The following is a 19,542-nucleotide window of genomic DNA, read 5'->3' as shown; positions in this document are numbered from 1 at the left end:
AATTCCATCTACGAAACGGAGTTACTTTATTACAATTTGCAAGTGATTACTTCTCGAGAACACTATCAATCGCAAATACCGTTAAAAAAAAACTGAAAGAAAGAAAGGGAGAGTGGCAAAGGAAATACAATGCAGCTGATATGGCCAAGTAAATAGGAAGAGTTCCAGGTGAGCTCCAGAGTCTATGGAAAGCTTAACTCTCAGATTAGAATTTGGGTATGTTCCCCTAAATTGGCACTATCTCATGATCTGGAGGCCAAACAGGCTTAGCGTTGGTAGTACCATGCTCTCTGAGTAAGGAACCAACCTTGAAGAAGGCATATTGCAATCTGACACACTGGTTACAGCACGCAAGCACGCTGACACACAGCCTCAGACTGGACAAGCAAAACCTTCTTGATCCATCTAGTATGCAGGGCATTAAGGTGCTGGACCTGCACACAATGGGAAGAGTCGATGAAGAATAAAACAACAAACAATGGTGCATGGAGAGAGTGGGCTTATGAGGTAAAGTCACCAATCCGCTCATCTAAACTTGTAGAAGCAGTCTCATGAGACAGCTAACACCCCATATATGTTGAAGAAAGAGACACCTTTAGGATGGTGTGCCACATTTCAGAATCAGGACTCTAGCTGGCTGGAAGCTTCCGGCCAGGCAAGGTCAGCAGTAGCAGCAGGGAAGGGCTGCTGAAACATCATCAGGCTTAAGGGTAGTTTCCAGCCAAAAGGAAAGAGCCAGCACTCAGCTCTACGTTCCGGAAGCACCAACAGCAGCAGGGTCCTCATAAATATGTGTACCAAGACATATTCCGTAACATGGATTGAAGCTCCAGCTTATATTTTCAAGTCCTGGCAGCAAGTAGCAGCCCACTGCCAATTAGAGTACATGCACTATTGAAGTTACAAACAACCAGGGTGCTCTGAGAAGGGTGTTATTTCCAGAACGCATTATGGCGGACACTGCCTTTGATTGACGCACTCTGCAAGGGCCTAATTCAGGTAGTTATCCACTCAGAAATGTCGGGGAACAAAGAAACATGAGAAGACAAAATAGGGGGGTTTGCTATCTATTCTTTCCTATTTGGACAGCATACATCCTCCATCTTGCACATGCTAGCTTACAAATATACAGGTATGTGAGCAGTTAACAGTAACCACAACATGTGCACCATTGGTGATTATGAAGTATATCCTGTATACCTCGTTCCGATCATTGTTTGCAAAACAAGTGCACATAATGTTCGTATACATTTCAAATACAAAAACCATAAACACTTGCGGATAATATAATATTCTGAAAAGCACATTTTACACTTACATCCTTTTCCTTCTGCAGACTGTCAACCTTTTCTTTTAATCTTTTATATTCAAAATCTAATTTGTCTGCTTTCTTTGATTCCTCAGACAACCTGTTCTGTATTTCAACCACCTGTTAAAAATGAACGTAATCATTAAGAAGTCAATATTACTAAAATATGAAACACATTGCCGTAGTCTTAACTTCATAACCAGTCTCTACCACTTTAGCTGTGTTTATGTAAAGAAGGATAGCAGGTTTAGAGATCTGTGATAAATATATACAAAGGAAAACAAGTGCACAACAATCACTTACTTCAAAGGCAATATGACTAAAAACACAGATGAAAAAAACCAGAGAAAATCTCTAGTTTTACTTTCTTAATATGTCTAAAGCAACATCTTTTAACAACTCAAAACTGACCACTAAACTATATACATGTATCATGTCGGAACTGACAAAAATGGTCTGCCTTACAACGATGATTAACATACAGTAGACTGCTATGAACAGCATTCAGGTGCTGTTGTCTTCAACAGCAGCAGATATATTATAGCATATTCCAGGCTGCGGAAGGTCTGCATCTGGATCATTGATGACGCCACTATATGAGATCAGTGTTACCCTTGTTATTCCTGCTCAAAACAGGAACATTAAGAGGACTGTCGGAAAGTTACATGTTACCCACCCTTCAGCAAATAAATCTGAGCTGGTCATTCAGACAGAATTTGCAACTTATGCACAGAAATTTAAATTTGAGCTGTGCGGTGGAGTTCTCTAAACTCACTTTCACAAAATAGGTCATGAATGAGTGAGTCCTCCAACAGTGGTACTACCCGAAGACAATTCTGGTATAGTAATGTATGTTTGTGAAGGTCCTTCCCTAGTGCAAACTAGCTATAATGCATGGGCATTATGCTTAAGAAGCTGTAGGTGGGCCAGGCATCAGAGCCATTTCTAATTCAAGAAAGATGTCCTCTGCGGAGCTTGATGAGATGGTGCAGTTTGCATGTTCTTTCCCAGGTTTGAAAGTGAGGGTTGTGGTTTGAACGGTGAGCGAGTCTCGTACCGTAATCATGTGATTTACAGCAATGAGTCCGTATGAGTGCCTGAGAATGCTGTCATGATTTAAGGTTGTCAGGTAAAATGTCAAAAGGGAAATAACAGAACGAGTCCTTTGGTTGGTTTCAGCTGTTCTCATTCTGCAAGTTTGGAGTGGAAAAAATTGAAGGCAACAGCTGCTTGGTCGTACTAGTCAGATGTAGTGGGAGGGGCAACTAAAGTTGGACCTGAATGAGTTAACAGACTAGTGAGTGTCTTTGGTGTGTGTTGGCTGTGAGAGTATTTGTGATATGTCGAACTTTTCAGTGGTCAATGAAAGAGAAGTTATTTACCTGTAATCCTTGTTTTTTATCTGGCCTATTTTCTTTGAATTCATAAACAATATATAGCTCTGCTCTTGTGCAGAATAATGGAAAACATCTGAGAGAGGGACCTACTCGCCTTCTACTGTTGCAACATAAGACCCCTGCCCCCCAGCATTTTAGTCAATTTCCCAACCATCACAGACTAATCACATCCAAGCTGAAGCGTCTACAAATAACCCATCTGACCGCAGAGGGTCCACTTAAGCATGAAACGCACATCTTTTTGCAATATTTCATAACTCTAAATGTATGTCCAAGGATGCCATTTCTTATCCAGGCTACTAAAACTGCAGGTTACAGACCTATTGTGCATCAACAAAACTTTAACATACAACAGTGCTAGTCCAGGACTAGACACCACCAACAGTTAGGCCATCTGACAATTAATGATACAACCGCAGGCAGGAAAGAAAATGGAAGAAAATAGTACTCAGCCAAGGCAACGTACTATAACACCAACATCTATGTAGCCACCAACAGAAGCAGAACACTGTTCAAGGCAATCAAACACTACAACAACTCCCTGCCGGACCCACCTATTCCTCACGCCACAAAAAAGTGCAATGCTATCAACCACTTCTTCAGTGAAACCCAACACTCACCCGTTCCTGCAGAATACCACAATGGTCAACTTTCAATGCTCCATCTCTCACTGGTATACTCCACTCCCTTAAAACCACTTCTTATAAAGATGATATCTGACCTTCGTCCTCCATTAAAGCTCTCTCTAAGGATGCTCTATTACACCTTCTTACAATTGTCAACTGCTCCCTCACTCAAAGCACCCTCCCAGAAGCTCTCAAGACAGGATACTTCTAACTCCAAAAAATAAAAAATAAATCACTACACCCTGATGACCTCACCAACTCCCGGGCCATCACTCACCTATATTTTATAGGCAAATTCATTGAAAAAGCGGTCTATGTGCAACAAAAAAAATTACATCATTACAAACCATTTCCTGCACGTCTTCCTGTATGGCTTCATATTTAATTTGTTTAAGTTTTATACAGCGCAAACTCAAACCGATGTATTGGAGTACTTTACATGAGCACCAGTTACGTTACAGAAAGTCACATCCTATTTTATTTTTATATTTTTTTTTTGGCACATAGAGATGCCGTGATTTGCTCAGGATCACAGGATGTTGATCAGACGGCATGACTTGAACCTGGTTCCCCAGTTCATAAGCCGGCAGCTCTGGCTAGAACGCCACCTCCTTAGACATACTGCAGCACATATTGTAGACCATGTACTCTTGAGCACAGAAGCAGGTGATCCTTGCCTCCTGATATTGCTGGACCTCTCGGATGTCTTTGGCTTAGTCTACCATCCCACCCTCATATGCACTCTGGAGTCTCAAATCGGATTCACCAACCATGTCCTTCACCAGTTATTCTCCTACCTTTCCAACAAACACCAGTTTGCTTGCACAGGCACCTCCAGGTCACAAAAGATACATATCACTAGGTGCTCTACTCATAGATAACAGCATCAAGATTCACCTACATACTGAGGATACACAACTTTTCTAAAAAGTCTCCTCTGCTTCAGATAGCTAAAGCCTCCAAAATACCTCTTGCCCATTATTTCAGACCTAAATGCCCAGTGCCTACCTTAAGCTCAACCCAACCAAGACAAAATTCCTGTTATTTGTCAAGAGCAACAAACAAGATACAGTAAAAACCTGACTCAAAGACAAGAACCTCAACGTCTTCGAACCTCAACTTTGACCAAATGCCAAAATACTAGGATTTACCATGGACACCAATCTCACCTTCAAGGAACACACTGCCATCTCTTTTTTACAGGACGTCAAATCATTCTTTCACAAAGAAACTTCAGAACTGTTGTTCAAGCCCTCGTACTCTCGCATTTGGATGGCATTAATGCCCTGCTCCATGGCCTACCAGACTCCTGACAAGTACACCTCTGGGGCATCCTACATACGTCTCTACAGGGAATGAGCAAATATGATCACATAAGCCTCATACTGATGGAACTCTATTTGCTCCCCTTGCCAGAATGCGCTATCTTCAAAACCAACTGTATCCTTTACAGAAGCAGCATCCACACCTATCCTGCAGAGAAGCTCAGCATCTCTGGTGCTTTTGGGCAGCCCCACGGCCAGGGCTCTGTAAGTCTAATGGACACAATGAGACACCAGGCCTTTTCCATCAATGAACCCAGGATCTTGAAACATTCTTGTATCCATAACGACTGCCCTAATGGTGCTTCAATTTAGGAAAGAAACTACATCACAATGCATTATCCATACACAAGCCAGCTTCCCCTCTTATTCCATGTTGACTTCATGCTGGTCTTTGCCCATGTACATTCTGCTGCCTTTTGGCTAAGATCACATTACAGAAATACCATATACATACATATCTGATTGATTTTTCAAATACACTAAGAGGGTGAGGAGGCATATCCCTGATGAGAAAATATCTACTCAAGGTACAGATGCGGCATCATCACTCCCAGAGCTTGAGTCAAAGAAATAGCAGTGCTCTATAGAATCTAATCTGCTCACTGGAAGTCCTCTTTACAATCTTGCCTTGGCAATCTAACATCCCTGAGCCTCTACCTTCTAATTTCTCCAACCAACAGACTCTGCCATACTTTATCTGCTCTTGGATGGTAAAGCAGGCAGGTAAACACAGACTGACTGTTACGAGTCTTTGTGCACAAATGGAAGATTGGTTAATTGCAAGTAAAGTCCATGTGTGGAGAACATATGTGGGGACATAGATCCTTTACCAAGTTATATGTTTTGAGGACTGGACAGGTAAATATGGACTGTAGCCACTGTTTGCTGAGGACACAATTTGGTATCAAAGTACCTAATGGGCTTAAACCTGGAGAAAAATATCCAAGTTGCAAAGAGAGCTGAATACATGACCCAAATAGGTGCTTCTCTGCTCCAATTTAGAAAAATAAAATAGTTTTACAGACTGATTATCACTTGAGATCTACTGAGTACAGGTCCATATGGACCAACTGTGTGGAGCAGACCAATGGCATATGAGCAGGTTACTTGCCTTGGGTAATGCTCTTTCCTGTGGATAGTCTATGGTGAAGCCATGCAGCTCCACATTGACTTTGTTCTGTCCTGAAGAGACGATGAATCCACATATAAGCAATATACTTGCACGCCAACATGAGTTTCTATCCGGACTATATCCATGTCCTTGGACAAAGAGCCCAACAATCAATCAGACATGCCAGTGTGAAGATCTTTAAAATTGGGACTTTTTTTTAATGGAGAAAGAGACCATTGCGCAGAACAGAGAGGAGGGAGAGCAGCAAGGAATCTGCAGTTAGAGTATCCACCCAAAAGAGTGTTCTTCAAGGTAAGTAATTTGATCTTCCGATGGCTCCTTCTAACCAAAGATTCCTCACCTTCAGAATGGATATCAAAAGCAGTACCTCCCAAGGTGGTGAGTCTTCTAAATGGCTCATACCAAAGAATCCTGCAGAAACAAATGATGGACATGCCCTTCCGATCAGACCAGTTTGTCAAGGCTGTAGTGCTTTGTGAACAAGTGTACTGATTCCCATGTCGCTGTATGACGGATGTCAAGGACAGGCCCTCCGCATGCCAGAGCAATGGTAGCAGCCTTGGCTCTGATGAACTGGCCCTTTAACACCTCCAGATGTTGCTTCCTGGCCGGCCAGTGCATAGCAAATATTAATGCAGAGGCTATCCACCTATATAAATCCCTTTTCTGCACTTCCTTGCCTTTCTTTGCCCCAGAGAGCCGCATATTGAGATGATCACCCACTTGGGCTATGGTGCGATTGATGTAAAAGCTTAAAAATCTTTTAGGGTCCAGCCAATCTTGTTTCTACTGTCTCAAGGGATGAGGCAGACCAAAGAACACTGGGAGAGTGACAGATTGCCCAGGGTGAAAAGCAGTCAAGCCTTTTAGGAAGAAGACCGCCTTGGTCCTTAGTACCACTGTCTGGGGAACAGGTGGTGTAGGGTTGCTGCACTGAATGAGCCAGAAACTCACTCATGCGATGAGCAGAAGTCACTATGACCAGAAACACAGTAAGGAGACATAGAGGACAGCTACTTATTGGTTTGAAAAGGCATGCACATGAGAAAAGTGATAACTAAATTAAGATCAGACTGTGGCACCACAAAGGGTTTTGGAGGAAGTAAATGAGTAAAACATTTTTGAAATCTCTACACAAAAGAAACAGCTTCTCAGGGGAATATAAAAATACCTAAAGGGTCGACACTTAACCTTTAACGTGCCCAATGGAAGTCCTTGCTGGGCCAAAGATAAAAGCAACAATCGGACCTCTGACAACTTGGCTGCAATGGATCAGTATTGCGTGTGCCACTCCAGGCTACAAACTTGTTCCAGCGCTAGACATAAATACAACTAAGTAGAAGGACACCGGTTAGTCAGGATGACCTCCACAACAGATCAAATTTCGTCAACAACTGCCGTTAGATCTCCACACATGGCGGTGCAGATTCAGGCAGAACCCCGCCTTGCTGCTACAAGAGGTGGTTTGCCCGAAATGGAAGCCTGATTGGGGGACAGATGCTCATGCTCAGCAGTTCTTGATACCTCACTAGCCTTGCCTAACTTGGAGCCACTAGGATAATCTAAGCCCAGTCTTTGCTGATCATTCTGAGAACTCAGGGCAGGAGAGGCAGTGGCAGAAAGGAATACAGAAATCCTGAGCTCCACTCTACCCAGAGTGTGTCTCAGAGACAGAGCCTTCATGGTAACTCCAATGCGCAAAAGTTTTAACCCCGTGTGTACTCAATGGCGGCAAAACAATCTCGCCAGGTTTCTCCTCATAGCTGGAAGATGCACTGCGCAACCTTGGAATGTAACCATCATTGGTGTGCCATTGGGTGCCACCCTAGTTTAGTCAACGTGATGTTCAAAGATCCCACCAGGTGGCTCACGAACAGGGAAATTCCCTGGTGCTTCAGCCAACTTCAGAGACTAAGTGCCTCGGGCACAGGACCCAAGACCACCCTGTTGTTGCAGTACCAAATGGCTTTAGTGTTGTCTGTGAGGATCTGAACCAGCTTCCCTTTGATGGATAGTAGGAAGGCTTTCAGCACCAGAGAATGGCCCACAAGCTCAACAGGTTTATGTGGAGACACCAAAGTCCTCTGATCTTGACCTCTCACAGATGACCTCCCAACACAGAAGTGACACATCTGTCACCACTGCCACTGGTTTGGTTGCGGTTGATCTATCACTGCAGTCTTTTACTATCTCCTCTGAAATCTGGTTGAAGCCTGAGAGGTTTCCTTGGTGCTGGGCATCCTGAGACTTCAGAGCCCACTGTGGAGCACGCATGTGCCATGTGGCATAGCCAACAAGCAGGATGCCAAGAGGGCCAGATACCTCAGAGCCACTCTCACCGAGACCCAGCAGCGCAGCTAATACAATAAGATCATAGCCCGAATGTCCTGGATTTGCTGTGGTGGAGGGAGGGCCCAACAATGCACTGTATCCATGATGGCTCTAATGAAAGGGGGCCTCTTTGAATGAGGGAGGTGTGACCTTGGCACATTCATAGAAAACACCAGTGATGTCAGGAGGCTTGTCGTCTGGAGGTGGTTTATGACTGCTTGTGGCAAGCCCAGACGTAACAGCCAGTTCCTATTTTTCGGGTCAAACCCCCCCCCTCTATGGCTCTTCTAGCCTACACTTGTTGGAGCAAGTTGGAGAGGTGCTCCTCTGAAAGATGCTCTGACGTAGACGTGAGGTGTGGTGGGTATAAAAGAAATGGGAAGGCATAGCCTCAACAACGATCTACAGGACCCACCTGTCAGATGTTATACTTTGCCACCAGTGGAGGAAAAGTCTGATCTGGTCTCCCACAGGGTGTTTGTGTGCCTCCAGGGGCCAACTGATGCAGAAGGGGCAAGGGACAGGGAAGTATGTTGCCCCTAATATCCACGGCATTTTCTGCCTGATCACCCCCCCCCCACATGCCCCCAGCCTTGAAAGAACTGGGTTGGTCTGCGATGGGGTAGGTGGGTCTTGACTTTGCGGGTACGCCAACACTCTCAAGTAGCATGAAAGGGGCAAAACTGTTGAGGGTACTGTCTCACAGGGGTGGAAATGCCTAAGGAAAACACCACAGCCTGCAATGCTGAATAAGTCTTCTTGCAAACCAGGTGGGGCCCATCAAATGGCTTGTGCATTTTAGTGGCTTGCGTGTAACATGAGAAGCCTGTGGATCATATCCAAGCATGCCACCAAAGCACCATGCTATCACCAATTGCTCTACCCAAGCAGTTGGTAGTGGCCAGCCGAGACCAGATGACTGATTTAGTAGAGTCATGACCATCCTCATGGGCGCCAAAGTCCTTGAGGACCGCCAGCAAGATCTTGCCAACCATATCCCATAAACTATGGATATATCCCCTCCAAAAACAGTAGGCCTTGAGTGACTGAAGGTTTCTGATTAAGGGCAAACTTATTTTGACTTCCATAGTTGGCATTAGCAAATCTAGCACCTCCGCTGCACATCTCATTACCAAGGCGACATTGTCTTTTGTCAGTGGTCGAGTGCTGGGGTGCGGATCAGAGATAAAGGCACAGTTCTGTCTGAATCGGGCAGAACTAGGGCCGGGTGCACTGGTTTGGTGCCAGGATATGAACTAAATCAGCTCAGAATCACGTTAGATAATAGGATCTTCATCTACCGCCGGCGACATTGATGGCAAAAGGACTGGTGTGAATTTTGGTGCCAGATGTGAAGATGGCTCCAAGAGAAGAGAAGAACCAGACGTGGGTTCATGAGTCACATCAGCGCTGAAGTAGTGCCCGCCGTCGGTAACCAGACTGGAGGCCCCCACAGACCTTTGGAGCCAAAGGTGCACTACAGGGAGCCAAAAGAGTGCCGAAGTTGAGGAGCATGACCCACCTAAACACCTCAATTGGTTGTGGCGTCTTAGAAGGACCCAGGGACGTGGGTTACATCGGAATCAGCTGCAGAATCGGCTCCTTGATAGGGGACCAGGAGCGAGACCTTGACGTGACTTCTTAGATGAGTGTCTAGACCGGGATGAAGACTGCTTAGACTTCTTGGGAGTTTTTGTTTGGATTGTGACTTACACGAAGACTTGGGCGGAGACAATGTCCTGTCACAGGACTGGCAGCATGAGTGGGAAAGTGCTGGTGTCCTTGACTTTGAGCAGAATCTGCCCTTCCATACCTTTTGGAGGTACTCCGAAAAGTAGAGTTTTGCTTCATGTTCCTGGATCACTTTCAAGTGCATCAGGGCACACTCCGCACACGACTTGGAGTTATGGTCCCAATCTCAAACACCAGAGAGACACCTTATGGGACTATGCCACAGACATTTGTTTGTGATAGTTCATACAAGGCTTAAACCCTGTGGTTTTAGGAGGGGATATGTTCCCTTGCACAACAGAAAAACCTAAAGAGAAAAAGACTTGTCAACTAATGAGTAAACATAAGCATCTAGCTGCGGGTCCTCACACAAAGACAGGGAAAGAAAGCAAATGACATCAGCGTGCATAGGTGGGGCTAAGCAGAGTCGGCGAGTAGCTGCACAATGCACCTACTGGGACCCTGTGGCTGTGCTGAATAATCTCCCGGAAATATGCTAACATGCAGCAGCCTTTGATGAAAAAGTGCACCTTTGATTCAATAACATCTGGAACGCCATCTAGCAATACTTTAGTGAAAACTAGCATTTAAGAGTTTATCGGTCTTTCAAAATTGCCTGTGAGGAATTCCAGCCACTCTCCCTTACAACACTGCTTAAGCTCATTTGTGGGCATTTGTTTATGCACAGCTCTTTTTAAGTCCCGCCCTGGAATCGCAATGGAACCCAGGTCTGCACTTTTCAAAATCTTGATTCTTGGCTTTTTCTTTCATTCAATCCTAGATTCATTGGTGTGTTGGGGATTATTGTACCATTATATGACCCACTTTCAGCCTTGTATTATATGGCAACTACAATGGCTTTCCTACTGGCTAGCCAGCCGTGATTTGCCTGAAATTGGCTACACCAAGGCCATGCTTAAACAGGGTTGGCTACTTATTTTGCTGTGCCCCTGCTCCTCCTTTCCGACAGATGCCCCCCTGTTGCTATGCGTCGCCCTCATATATTGGAAGATGGCTATACGCTACACTGTCCCACAAGCTCCTTGCACTCCGAATAAACCACTGATGGGACTGCCCACGGCCTCTGGGATTCTCAGAGCACACAGATTATTGCCTTGGACACAGGAAAGATTGGAGACCATTGGCGACCTATTCGCTGAGGGTAATCTATTAGCTCACGTCGACTTCATCCACGTGCATGGCCTACCGGGTACTTTTTTCTTAACACATGCCAGTATCTCTCGCTACGTACAGCAGGTAGGCCCCCTGATGGAGTTAAACCCTCTCTACACGAATTACTTCAAGCCATACACATGATGAGACATGGGAGACATTTAGTTTTCTTGCTCTACTGGGGCAATTAGGTACATCTCCGGATACCCGCGACCTAAGGCTAAGCGGGAGGAGGACTTAACAGGATTTGCAGGATAAAGAATGGGACTTTCTATTAGAATATCCCTGGAAAATCTCACAAAATTAATGATTAACATGTATACAATTATCCATTCTACACCGTGCTTACCTCACCCCTTACAGACTCCATACCACGTTCCAGACTGTAACTTCGTCTTGCCCACAATGCCATACACCTGATGCTGACTTATTGCACATGCTGTGAAACTGCCCCCTACTGGCCCTTTACTGGGCGCAGGCCACAGCCGTCTTTTAGACCTCACAGAACAAAAGCATTGGCACAATGGAAGCATGCACACTTGGGCTAGTCCCCAGACTATAAATCGCTACAGTGATGTTAAGTTTTGTTGACCTGGCACTGTTGCTGGCTAAGTGCCTGCTAGCAAAGCGCCCTTAGTCTCCCAATGGCGGGAGGAGGTGGAGAAATAGGGTCTGCCAGAGAGTGGTGTACAACGGTAAATAAAATACTGGGGTTTATGTAAGAGACCTATAGCAATGTAATGGGATGATATGCTTGAGTCCTTCAAAATCCTGGACATGACAGATCCTTAAAATGGCTTATCCCACCCCAATTGTAGATTATTTCTCCCATATGTCTTACGGATACAGTAGAACAGTGAGCAGACACATACATTTTGCAATGCCCAGGTTCAGTAAGGGTTCCTGTTGTACTTTATTGCTCAAAACACTCCTGACCCCTTTCTAATCTGGAGAAGTGCCAATGTTCTATTATTAAGATGACAGTTATAAAGTGTACAACACGTTCGTTCCCAAGTGATGATGTCTAGTTAAAGTGGGGAGGGAGGGGGCACGTTGTTGCGGTTTGGAAAACTCACAGCTTTGTCGCGTTGTTTCTAGTTACCTAACAAGGTATATTGGCTTGTCGCATGTGCTAATTGGGTAAACTATTTTTGTTTATGGAAATGTACTAAACAACAGCAATATGTATGTTTTTAAGAAAATGGCAATAGAATGTATGTTAAAAAATATGATCTACTTTCAGCTAAGCATTAGTTGTTGGACAAACGGTTTCACACTTTACCCTAGAATGCACTGGTTTGAAGTGGAATTCAACTGCGAACAACTGTAAGAGGTTCTGCAGATGCAAAATAGACGCACATCTTCACTACCACACCTGATGGTTGATAAGAGGTTACTGTGGTAATACACTGGGTTTGGTTTACCAACATATTGTCTTGTACTACAAACAGCAGTACTTTGGTCCCATCACTCCAAAGGACATTGTTGTACACATAGTATGGCTCATTCAGGAGCTGTTTTACAAACCCGTTAAAGCAACATTAATTTTGGATCGAAGAGGTTTTTGCTTGGTTCCCCTTTCAACAAAAGCCATGTTTGTTCAGTGTTTGTTAATAGTATCCTGTATTGACAGAAGTATGTACATCCCACCAGGATATTAACTTTACGGTTTTAAGGTTCTCTGCAATCTCTAAGAGCACTGGGTGAATCTACTGAGACACCTACTCCTAGATAGAGTGGTGCATCCTGAGCTTTCTCCATATGTAAATTATCCTTCTCACCATGCTCAGATAAAGTTTGACCTAGGCATGTAGTACCACAAACCTGTAGTTCCAGACCAAATTGACAAAGTTTTCCATTTTATATATAGCTGTAGCACCTGATTTTAATTACATTCTAAACTGTCATGGTAGCAGTAAGGTAAACAAGCATTTGCAATGCAATAGGTCTCGCATTTACGATAGTTTGAGCTATTGGCATTGTAAATGACAATTATTTTTATTTACGTTTTTGTTTTTAAAACGTAAATAAAAGGCCTTGTCATTTATAATGCCAATAGCTCTAAATCTCGCAATCGCGGGACCTTTGACATTGCAAATGCTTGTTGTTTCTGGCTTCTTTATGGTGTTAATTAATATCTTTATTCAACGCTATATGTTGAGCTATGAGAACGAGTTATTAATCGCAATGCTTATATTTACTTCTCGGTGTAGTGTGCTATGTTTGGCTGCTCCATTTTCTAAAAGGCTTATGTGCGTTTGTTAAATACACATGTACTTGTACGCCTCCATTTATATTCAAAACACAAAACAAATATGGATAAGCACCAATACGATGAGCGAAAACAAATAGGGATAAATACAAATGGAAATATTCAAACAATTATTGCCATAAAACCGGGAGTTTGAATTATGATGGTACTGGGGTGGGTGGCGGGGGGGACTACAGGGTGCAGATTTCAGAACTTTCCAATTGTCCTCCTTGCTCTGGCTGCAGGTTGAGTCCTTCCGCACAGTGTGACCTGCAGCGCACGGCACCAGCCAATCAAATCCCCGCCCCCCCCTCCTGGTCACCACCGGTACATGTCACCGGAAGGCCCGGGGGGGAAGGGGGCAAAGTGCTTTCTAACTACCATCCATGCTCTGGCAGCAGGATGAATCGTTGCGCACAGTGTGACCTGCGGCGCACGGCACCGGCCAGTGAAGTTCCCGCCCTTCCTCCCTGTCACCACCGGTATATGTCACCTGAAGGCCCGGGAGCCCTAATTATGATTAAGAGGGGGAGGGGGCGGCAACGTGCTTTTTTACTACCATCCATGCTCTGGCTGCAGGATGAATCCTTGCGCACAGTGTGACCAGAAAGCATCTACTTTCTGAAATATTTGAGAGTAGAGATGAAAGAAATCTGGGTTTGGTGTGATAAACAGAGCCTTTTTTCCAATTCTTCTGGCTACTCGAACCCAATGCATCTTTCGAAATACATTCAATAATTAAAAATGTTGAACCAGGAACTTCATCTCAGGTTTAAAAATTGTTGGCAATAGGCCTGTAGTGGGCTTCAATCTTAGGATCTAAATGTTTTTGTTGTTGTTTTTAAACAAAACAGCATTACTATCCCCACCTTTGCGCCACATGAAACAATGCCAATTTAAGAGGAATTAGGACGACGACAGATTTAAGGATGCTAACAGACACAGAGCATCCAGAGAACCGAACTTATGGGGCACGGTTATTGTGAGAGTCTTGCTTTCATGGAACCCTGGGCTGGCTGCAGGTACGTTCACTCAGATCCTCGCAGGCAAGGGGGAAGATGGGGATAGAAGTGTAGTCCTTTAGTAACTCTACAGTGCTTGACTCCCAAGAGAGAATGAAGATGAGGAGGTAGGGAAAGTCAGAGCTGCCGGACGTAGACCAGCCGATTGTGAACTTTCAAATTGAAAGTCATTCAAATTTGGAGAAGCAGAGGCTATATTATTTTCCTTTCCATGTTTTTACACCTAGTGCAAGTACTCTTGCACTAAGAAAAACCCCTCAAATTTCCTCCAGCCAAGTTAAGGAGTAACTGTGCTATCAGGGTGAAAATAAGGGAGGACAGCCCCATAAATTCGTGAGTGCACATGGAAGCATTTTTCTGTACAAAAGGCAAGTCCTCATTAAGAAAAAAACATAACTGCAAATTCGCTTTTGAGTCTCATATGGATATATGGAAAAGCACAGCTGTAACATTTCTGTACACCGAAAAAATTACGCATCTGAGAACTCCTGAATATCTACAACTTGTAGAACCGACGATTTAGGGCAGAGTGTTTGTCAAACAGGTAGACTGTAGAACGACTACATGTAACACTGCGAAAGGTTAACAATATTCTCCCTTTTATGAAATAGAACTAATCTTGTTGATTTCATCTTACCAGACCCTTGAGGTATAGAGTTTAGTGCTTAGATGCTTATAAGTAGACTAGTTTAGCGCGGATAAGATACTAAGAGCTTGCAGTGTGGCAGCTGGAAAAAACACTGTGTGCACACAGCACAGGAAGCCACCTTGCAGGTTGACTGAACTGTAAAGGCATTCAAGACAAGAAATATATTCAGTGGGTTTATTTTATGCGTTTCTCTTTGCTTTCACGTGAGTTGCATATCTAACACCCTCTGCTTTACGTGGTTCTGTGTCGCTTCCCCGTATCTCAACTCCCACCTACCCCCCTTGATCGCAGCATCGATCCCCTCACTATTGGCGCTCCCTCCTCTCCATGTGACATCTGAACAAGGACGCGGGCCGGCTTCCTCTCAAGACAGAATCATAGATACAAGCCAACACACAGACACAAGCGGAGGCACAAGGCGCACCCCCTAACAAACAGAACACTACAGCACGGCAGGGTCAAGCTCTCTTCATGGTGCTTCGCTGTAGTAAAGTAAAGACAAGCATCGATCTCATATCTTTATGGGGCCATGTGTTTCAATGAGCGTGGAGGCGCGCGCTGTCCCCGACCTCTCAAAGGAAAGAAATCTTAACAAAACCAAGATTTTTAGAAACACATGGCCCCATAAAGATAAGAAAGTGCTTTGCGACAGACGCAAAGCAGACAAGCCAGTCTGGATGGGCCGGACCAAAAAGCGAAAGGGCGGCAACCAAACATCCCCATTTCCAATGGCAGGCCACCGTTTAGCATACACGGTGACACAAGCCAATGGAAATGAGGGGAGGCTCCGAGTCCCTTTCTGAAAACCCCTCATACACAAAATCTCTCGCCGAGCGAGCAACAGTTTGCGCTGCAACGCTAGGCATGACCTAAAAAAGAAGGATGGAGAAATGTCAAGTCAGATAGGATTTTCCAAGACTATTTCGATAACACAGCTTTACAACCACTTTGCTCCGCAGTGCCCCAGCAACTGCAGCAACCATCACCCCCAAGATTCTATCTCCCGCCGTCCATCCCATGATTCCACCTAATGAACAAGTTACTTACCTTCGGTAACGCTTTTTCTGGTGGATGCAGTATCGGCCTGTGGATTCCTCACCTTGTGAATATCCCCTGCGCCAGCATTCCACGGAATATTTCCTAGCTCTCCACGCCGACGTGGACGTCATAATTCCACGGCTCCGCTCGCGACTCTGTATGACATCACCGGAGCCATAAGAGTGCCACGTCGGTGTGATGACGTCAGTTCCACCCATTTTTTCCGTGCCTCTGAGGCAAACAAGTGGACTGACACAGACTCAAGTATACATAGTACACAACATTTGAACCAATATATACAGCACAAAGTCAAAATGGAAAGCTAAAAAACATCAGCATTTCCTATAATGTACTAGATAGAAAATACAATAAACAACCAGCCAAAAAAGTAATCTTTTTAGGTATACAAAGGTGGACAACGGGGAGGAGGGTGGGTCAGTGAGGAATCCACAGGCAGATACTGTATCCACCAGAAAAAGCGTTACCGAAGGTAAGTAACTTGTTCTTCTGATGGATACATCTGCCAGTGGATTCCTCACCTTGTGAATAGATTCCCACAGCAGTCCCACTCCCGGAGGAGGGTGTCCACCTTTCCTATACCCAAAAGTCCTGCAAGACCGAGCGCGTAAAATGGCCCTCCCTCCTCATCTCACAGTCTAAGCAATAATGCTTTGCAAAAGTCTGGAGGGAGGCCCAAGTCACAGCCTTACAAATGTCTGCAACTGGAACACCCCTGGCCAAAGCAGAGATGGAAGACTTCGCTCTAGTAGAATGAGCTCCAATACCCTCAGGAGGAACCTTACCAGCCAGGGCGTAGCAGATCTTGATGGTTAGGATGATCCACCTGGACAGAGTGCGCTTGTGCACAGCTTTGCCTTTTGAGTGTCCAACATAGCCCAAGAAGAGCTGATCTTCCAAACGTATATCTTTTGTTCTGTCCAAATAAAAGCTCACTGCTCTTTTAAGGTCCAAGCGGTAAAGTCTCTTGTCCTCCTTGGAAGGGTGAGGGGGAGGATAAAAACACAGGGAGAGTAATGGACTGCCCCAGATGAAAAGGAGTAACTACCTTAGGAAGGAAAGCAGCCCTGGTCCTGAGGACCATCCTTTCAGCATGTAAGGTTAAAAACGGGGGTTTTGAACTAAGAGCTTGAAGCTCACTCACCCTCCTTGCTGAGGTTATGGCTACAAGAAAGACCGTTTTAAAGGACAACAGCCTCAAAGGACAGCTATGAAGGGGCTCAAAAGGGGATCCCACCAAAAAAGTTAAAACAAGATTAAGGTCCCACTGTGGTATTACAAAGGGAGTAGGTGGAAACCTATTAGTAAGGCCTTTGATAAATCTTAAAACAACAGGAGATTTAAATAACGACGGCTGATCTGGAAGACACAGAAAAGCCGATAAGGCTGATAAATGGCCCTTAACTATGGCCACAGCACAAACCTGCTGAGCCAAGGAAAGAGCAAACTGAAGCACATTAGACAAGTGGGCCTTTAAAGGGTCAATGGATCTCTCTCCACACCATTTTACAAACTTAGATCATCTATAGGAATAAATTGACTTAGTGGAGTGTCACCTGGATGATAATATAACATCGACTACGTCCGGTGGGAGAGAGAAAGAACTCGGGTTGACCCGTTCAATCTCCAGGCATTAAGGTGCAGGCTCTGGAGGTGGGGGTGTAGAACCTGCCCCTTCGACTGCGAGAGGAGGTCTGCCCTGAGAGGGAGACGGAGCGGAGGGTGCGACGAAAGGTGAAGTATATCTGTGTACCACACCCTTCTTGGCCAATCAAGGGCGATTGGGCCCGGTCTTGGCGAATCTTCCTCAGAACCTGAGGAATCAAGGGTATGGGAGGAACGCGTAAAGGAGCTGTGAGCCCCAACTCAACTGAAACGCGTCCCCCAACGTCCCCTGCATCGTAAACTGAAGACTGCAGAATGACGGGCAATGCGTGTTCGAGTGGCAAACAGGTCCACCCGAGGAGTCCCCCACGTCCGGAAGACGTACTGAACTACCTCTGGATGAAGCCTCCACTCGTGGTCGGCGGAAAACTGTTGACAGACTGTCCGCACGCACGTTCAGCACCCCGGCCAGATGATTCACCATCAGGCAAATCCGATGGTCCTGAGCCCAGGACCAGAGTCGCAAAGCCTCTCTGCAGAGATGGCACGACCCTACTCCTCCCTGCTTGTTGACATGTCACATTGCGGTAGTGTTGTGGGGGTGGGGGTCTAGCAATCATTCACAACAACAACCTGTCCATGACCGAAATCGACACTTTCAACTACAACTCCTTCGAATGCCTAACCACCAACATTAACACCAGCAACAATAAACCGCTACACTGTCATCTCCTATACCATCCTCCAGGCAACACCTTCATGTTCACGTAACACCTCTCAGACCTGGTTGCCCACTGCTCTCTCCGAGATAGCAACAACCTAATTCTGGGCGACCTCAACCTGCACTGGAATGATCAAAACAGCACACCAATCCAAAACTTGAATGAGCTATTACATAGCAACGACCTTACCCAGCATTGCTCAGAAGAAACCCACAAAAAAGGAGCAATCCTGGATGCCATCATTGCCCAACACGACGCAATCACAATAGACCACATCCTACCGGTCGACTGGTCAGATCACCACTTAATCCTATTCCGCATCTCGCAACTGATCAGGTCTTAAGCTCCCATCCAAGACCCCCCCACATGGACAAGAAACCTAACACAGATCAACATGGCTGAATTAGAAGAAAAAATAACCACCCTCCTCCCCATCTCCCAGGACGGTCTCTCAACAACTGAACTCACATCCCACTACAACACAACTATGTCCTCCATCCTAGACCAACTAGCCCCCCTGAAACTAAAAAAATCCAGGAACATCCCCTCCAGATCCTGGTTCAACAAGGACATTAACGACGAAAGGAGGCAGCTTAGAGCCACAGAACATCTATGGAGAAAGAATCCCTCTTCTAGCCTCTGCGAGAAACTCAAAACAGCAAGAAGAAAGTACAAAAATCATATAAATACTGAAAAAAACAACTTCTTCTGCACCGCTCTTGACAGTGCGAAAAACAGACCAAAAGAACTCTTTAACATCATCAAGCAACAAACTTCCAAATCCTCTACAACCCCAGCCCAGGCCTCCAAAGACATATGTGACAACTTCGCAAACTTCAACGAAAAAATCAACAAGATCGAGCTATCACTCGACATCCTCCTCTATCCCGCCTCCAAAAACTCAGCCCCAGCAATTGAAACCACCCCTAGCTCGCGCTCCACAAAAGCCTGGAGATCCTTCGACCCCGTTCCTGAAACTGAGATTCTCAAATTAATCTCCTCCTCCAAGTCCTCATCACACATCCTCGACCCTGTATCCTCCAAAATGACCAAAAACCTGAAACTCTCCCTCGCACCACTATGGTGTGAAATCATAAACAGCTCCTTAAAATCCGGCATCATACCAGACTGTCTCAAAGTCGGCCAAGTCACACCACTACTCAAAAAGCCAGGCCTAGACACCAACGACCTGAACAACTTCAGACCGGTTTCC

The 19,542-nt window shown here is 45.2% G+C and overlaps 1 protein-coding gene across 4 annotated transcripts in view; it reads right to left on the bottom strand.

The window, feature by feature from the left end:
* The window catches only part of HOOK3 (hook microtubule tethering protein 3), a 1,476,018-nt gene that overhangs the window by 672,486 nt on the left and 783,990 nt on the right, over window positions 1–19,542 (bottom strand). For all 4 annotated transcript variants that reach the window (XM_085636641.1, XM_085636638.1, XM_085636639.1 and 1 more), the window contains one exon: window positions 1,319–1,429. In XM_085636641.1, the coding sequence (XP_085492767.1) occupies window positions 1,319–1,429 (111 nt within the window). The remainder of the gene's footprint in view (window positions 1–1,318; window positions 1,430–19,542) is intronic.

This window comes from Triturus cristatus, chromosome 2_1 (genome assembly GCF_964204655.1).
Source record: "Triturus cristatus chromosome 2_1, aTriCri1.1, whole genome shotgun sequence".
Taxonomy (NCBI): Eukaryota; Metazoa; Chordata; class Amphibia; order Caudata; family Salamandridae; genus Triturus; species Triturus cristatus.
The sequence above is the reverse complement of the archived record's forward strand: the minus strand, read 5'-3'. Positions and strand labels throughout refer to the sequence as shown.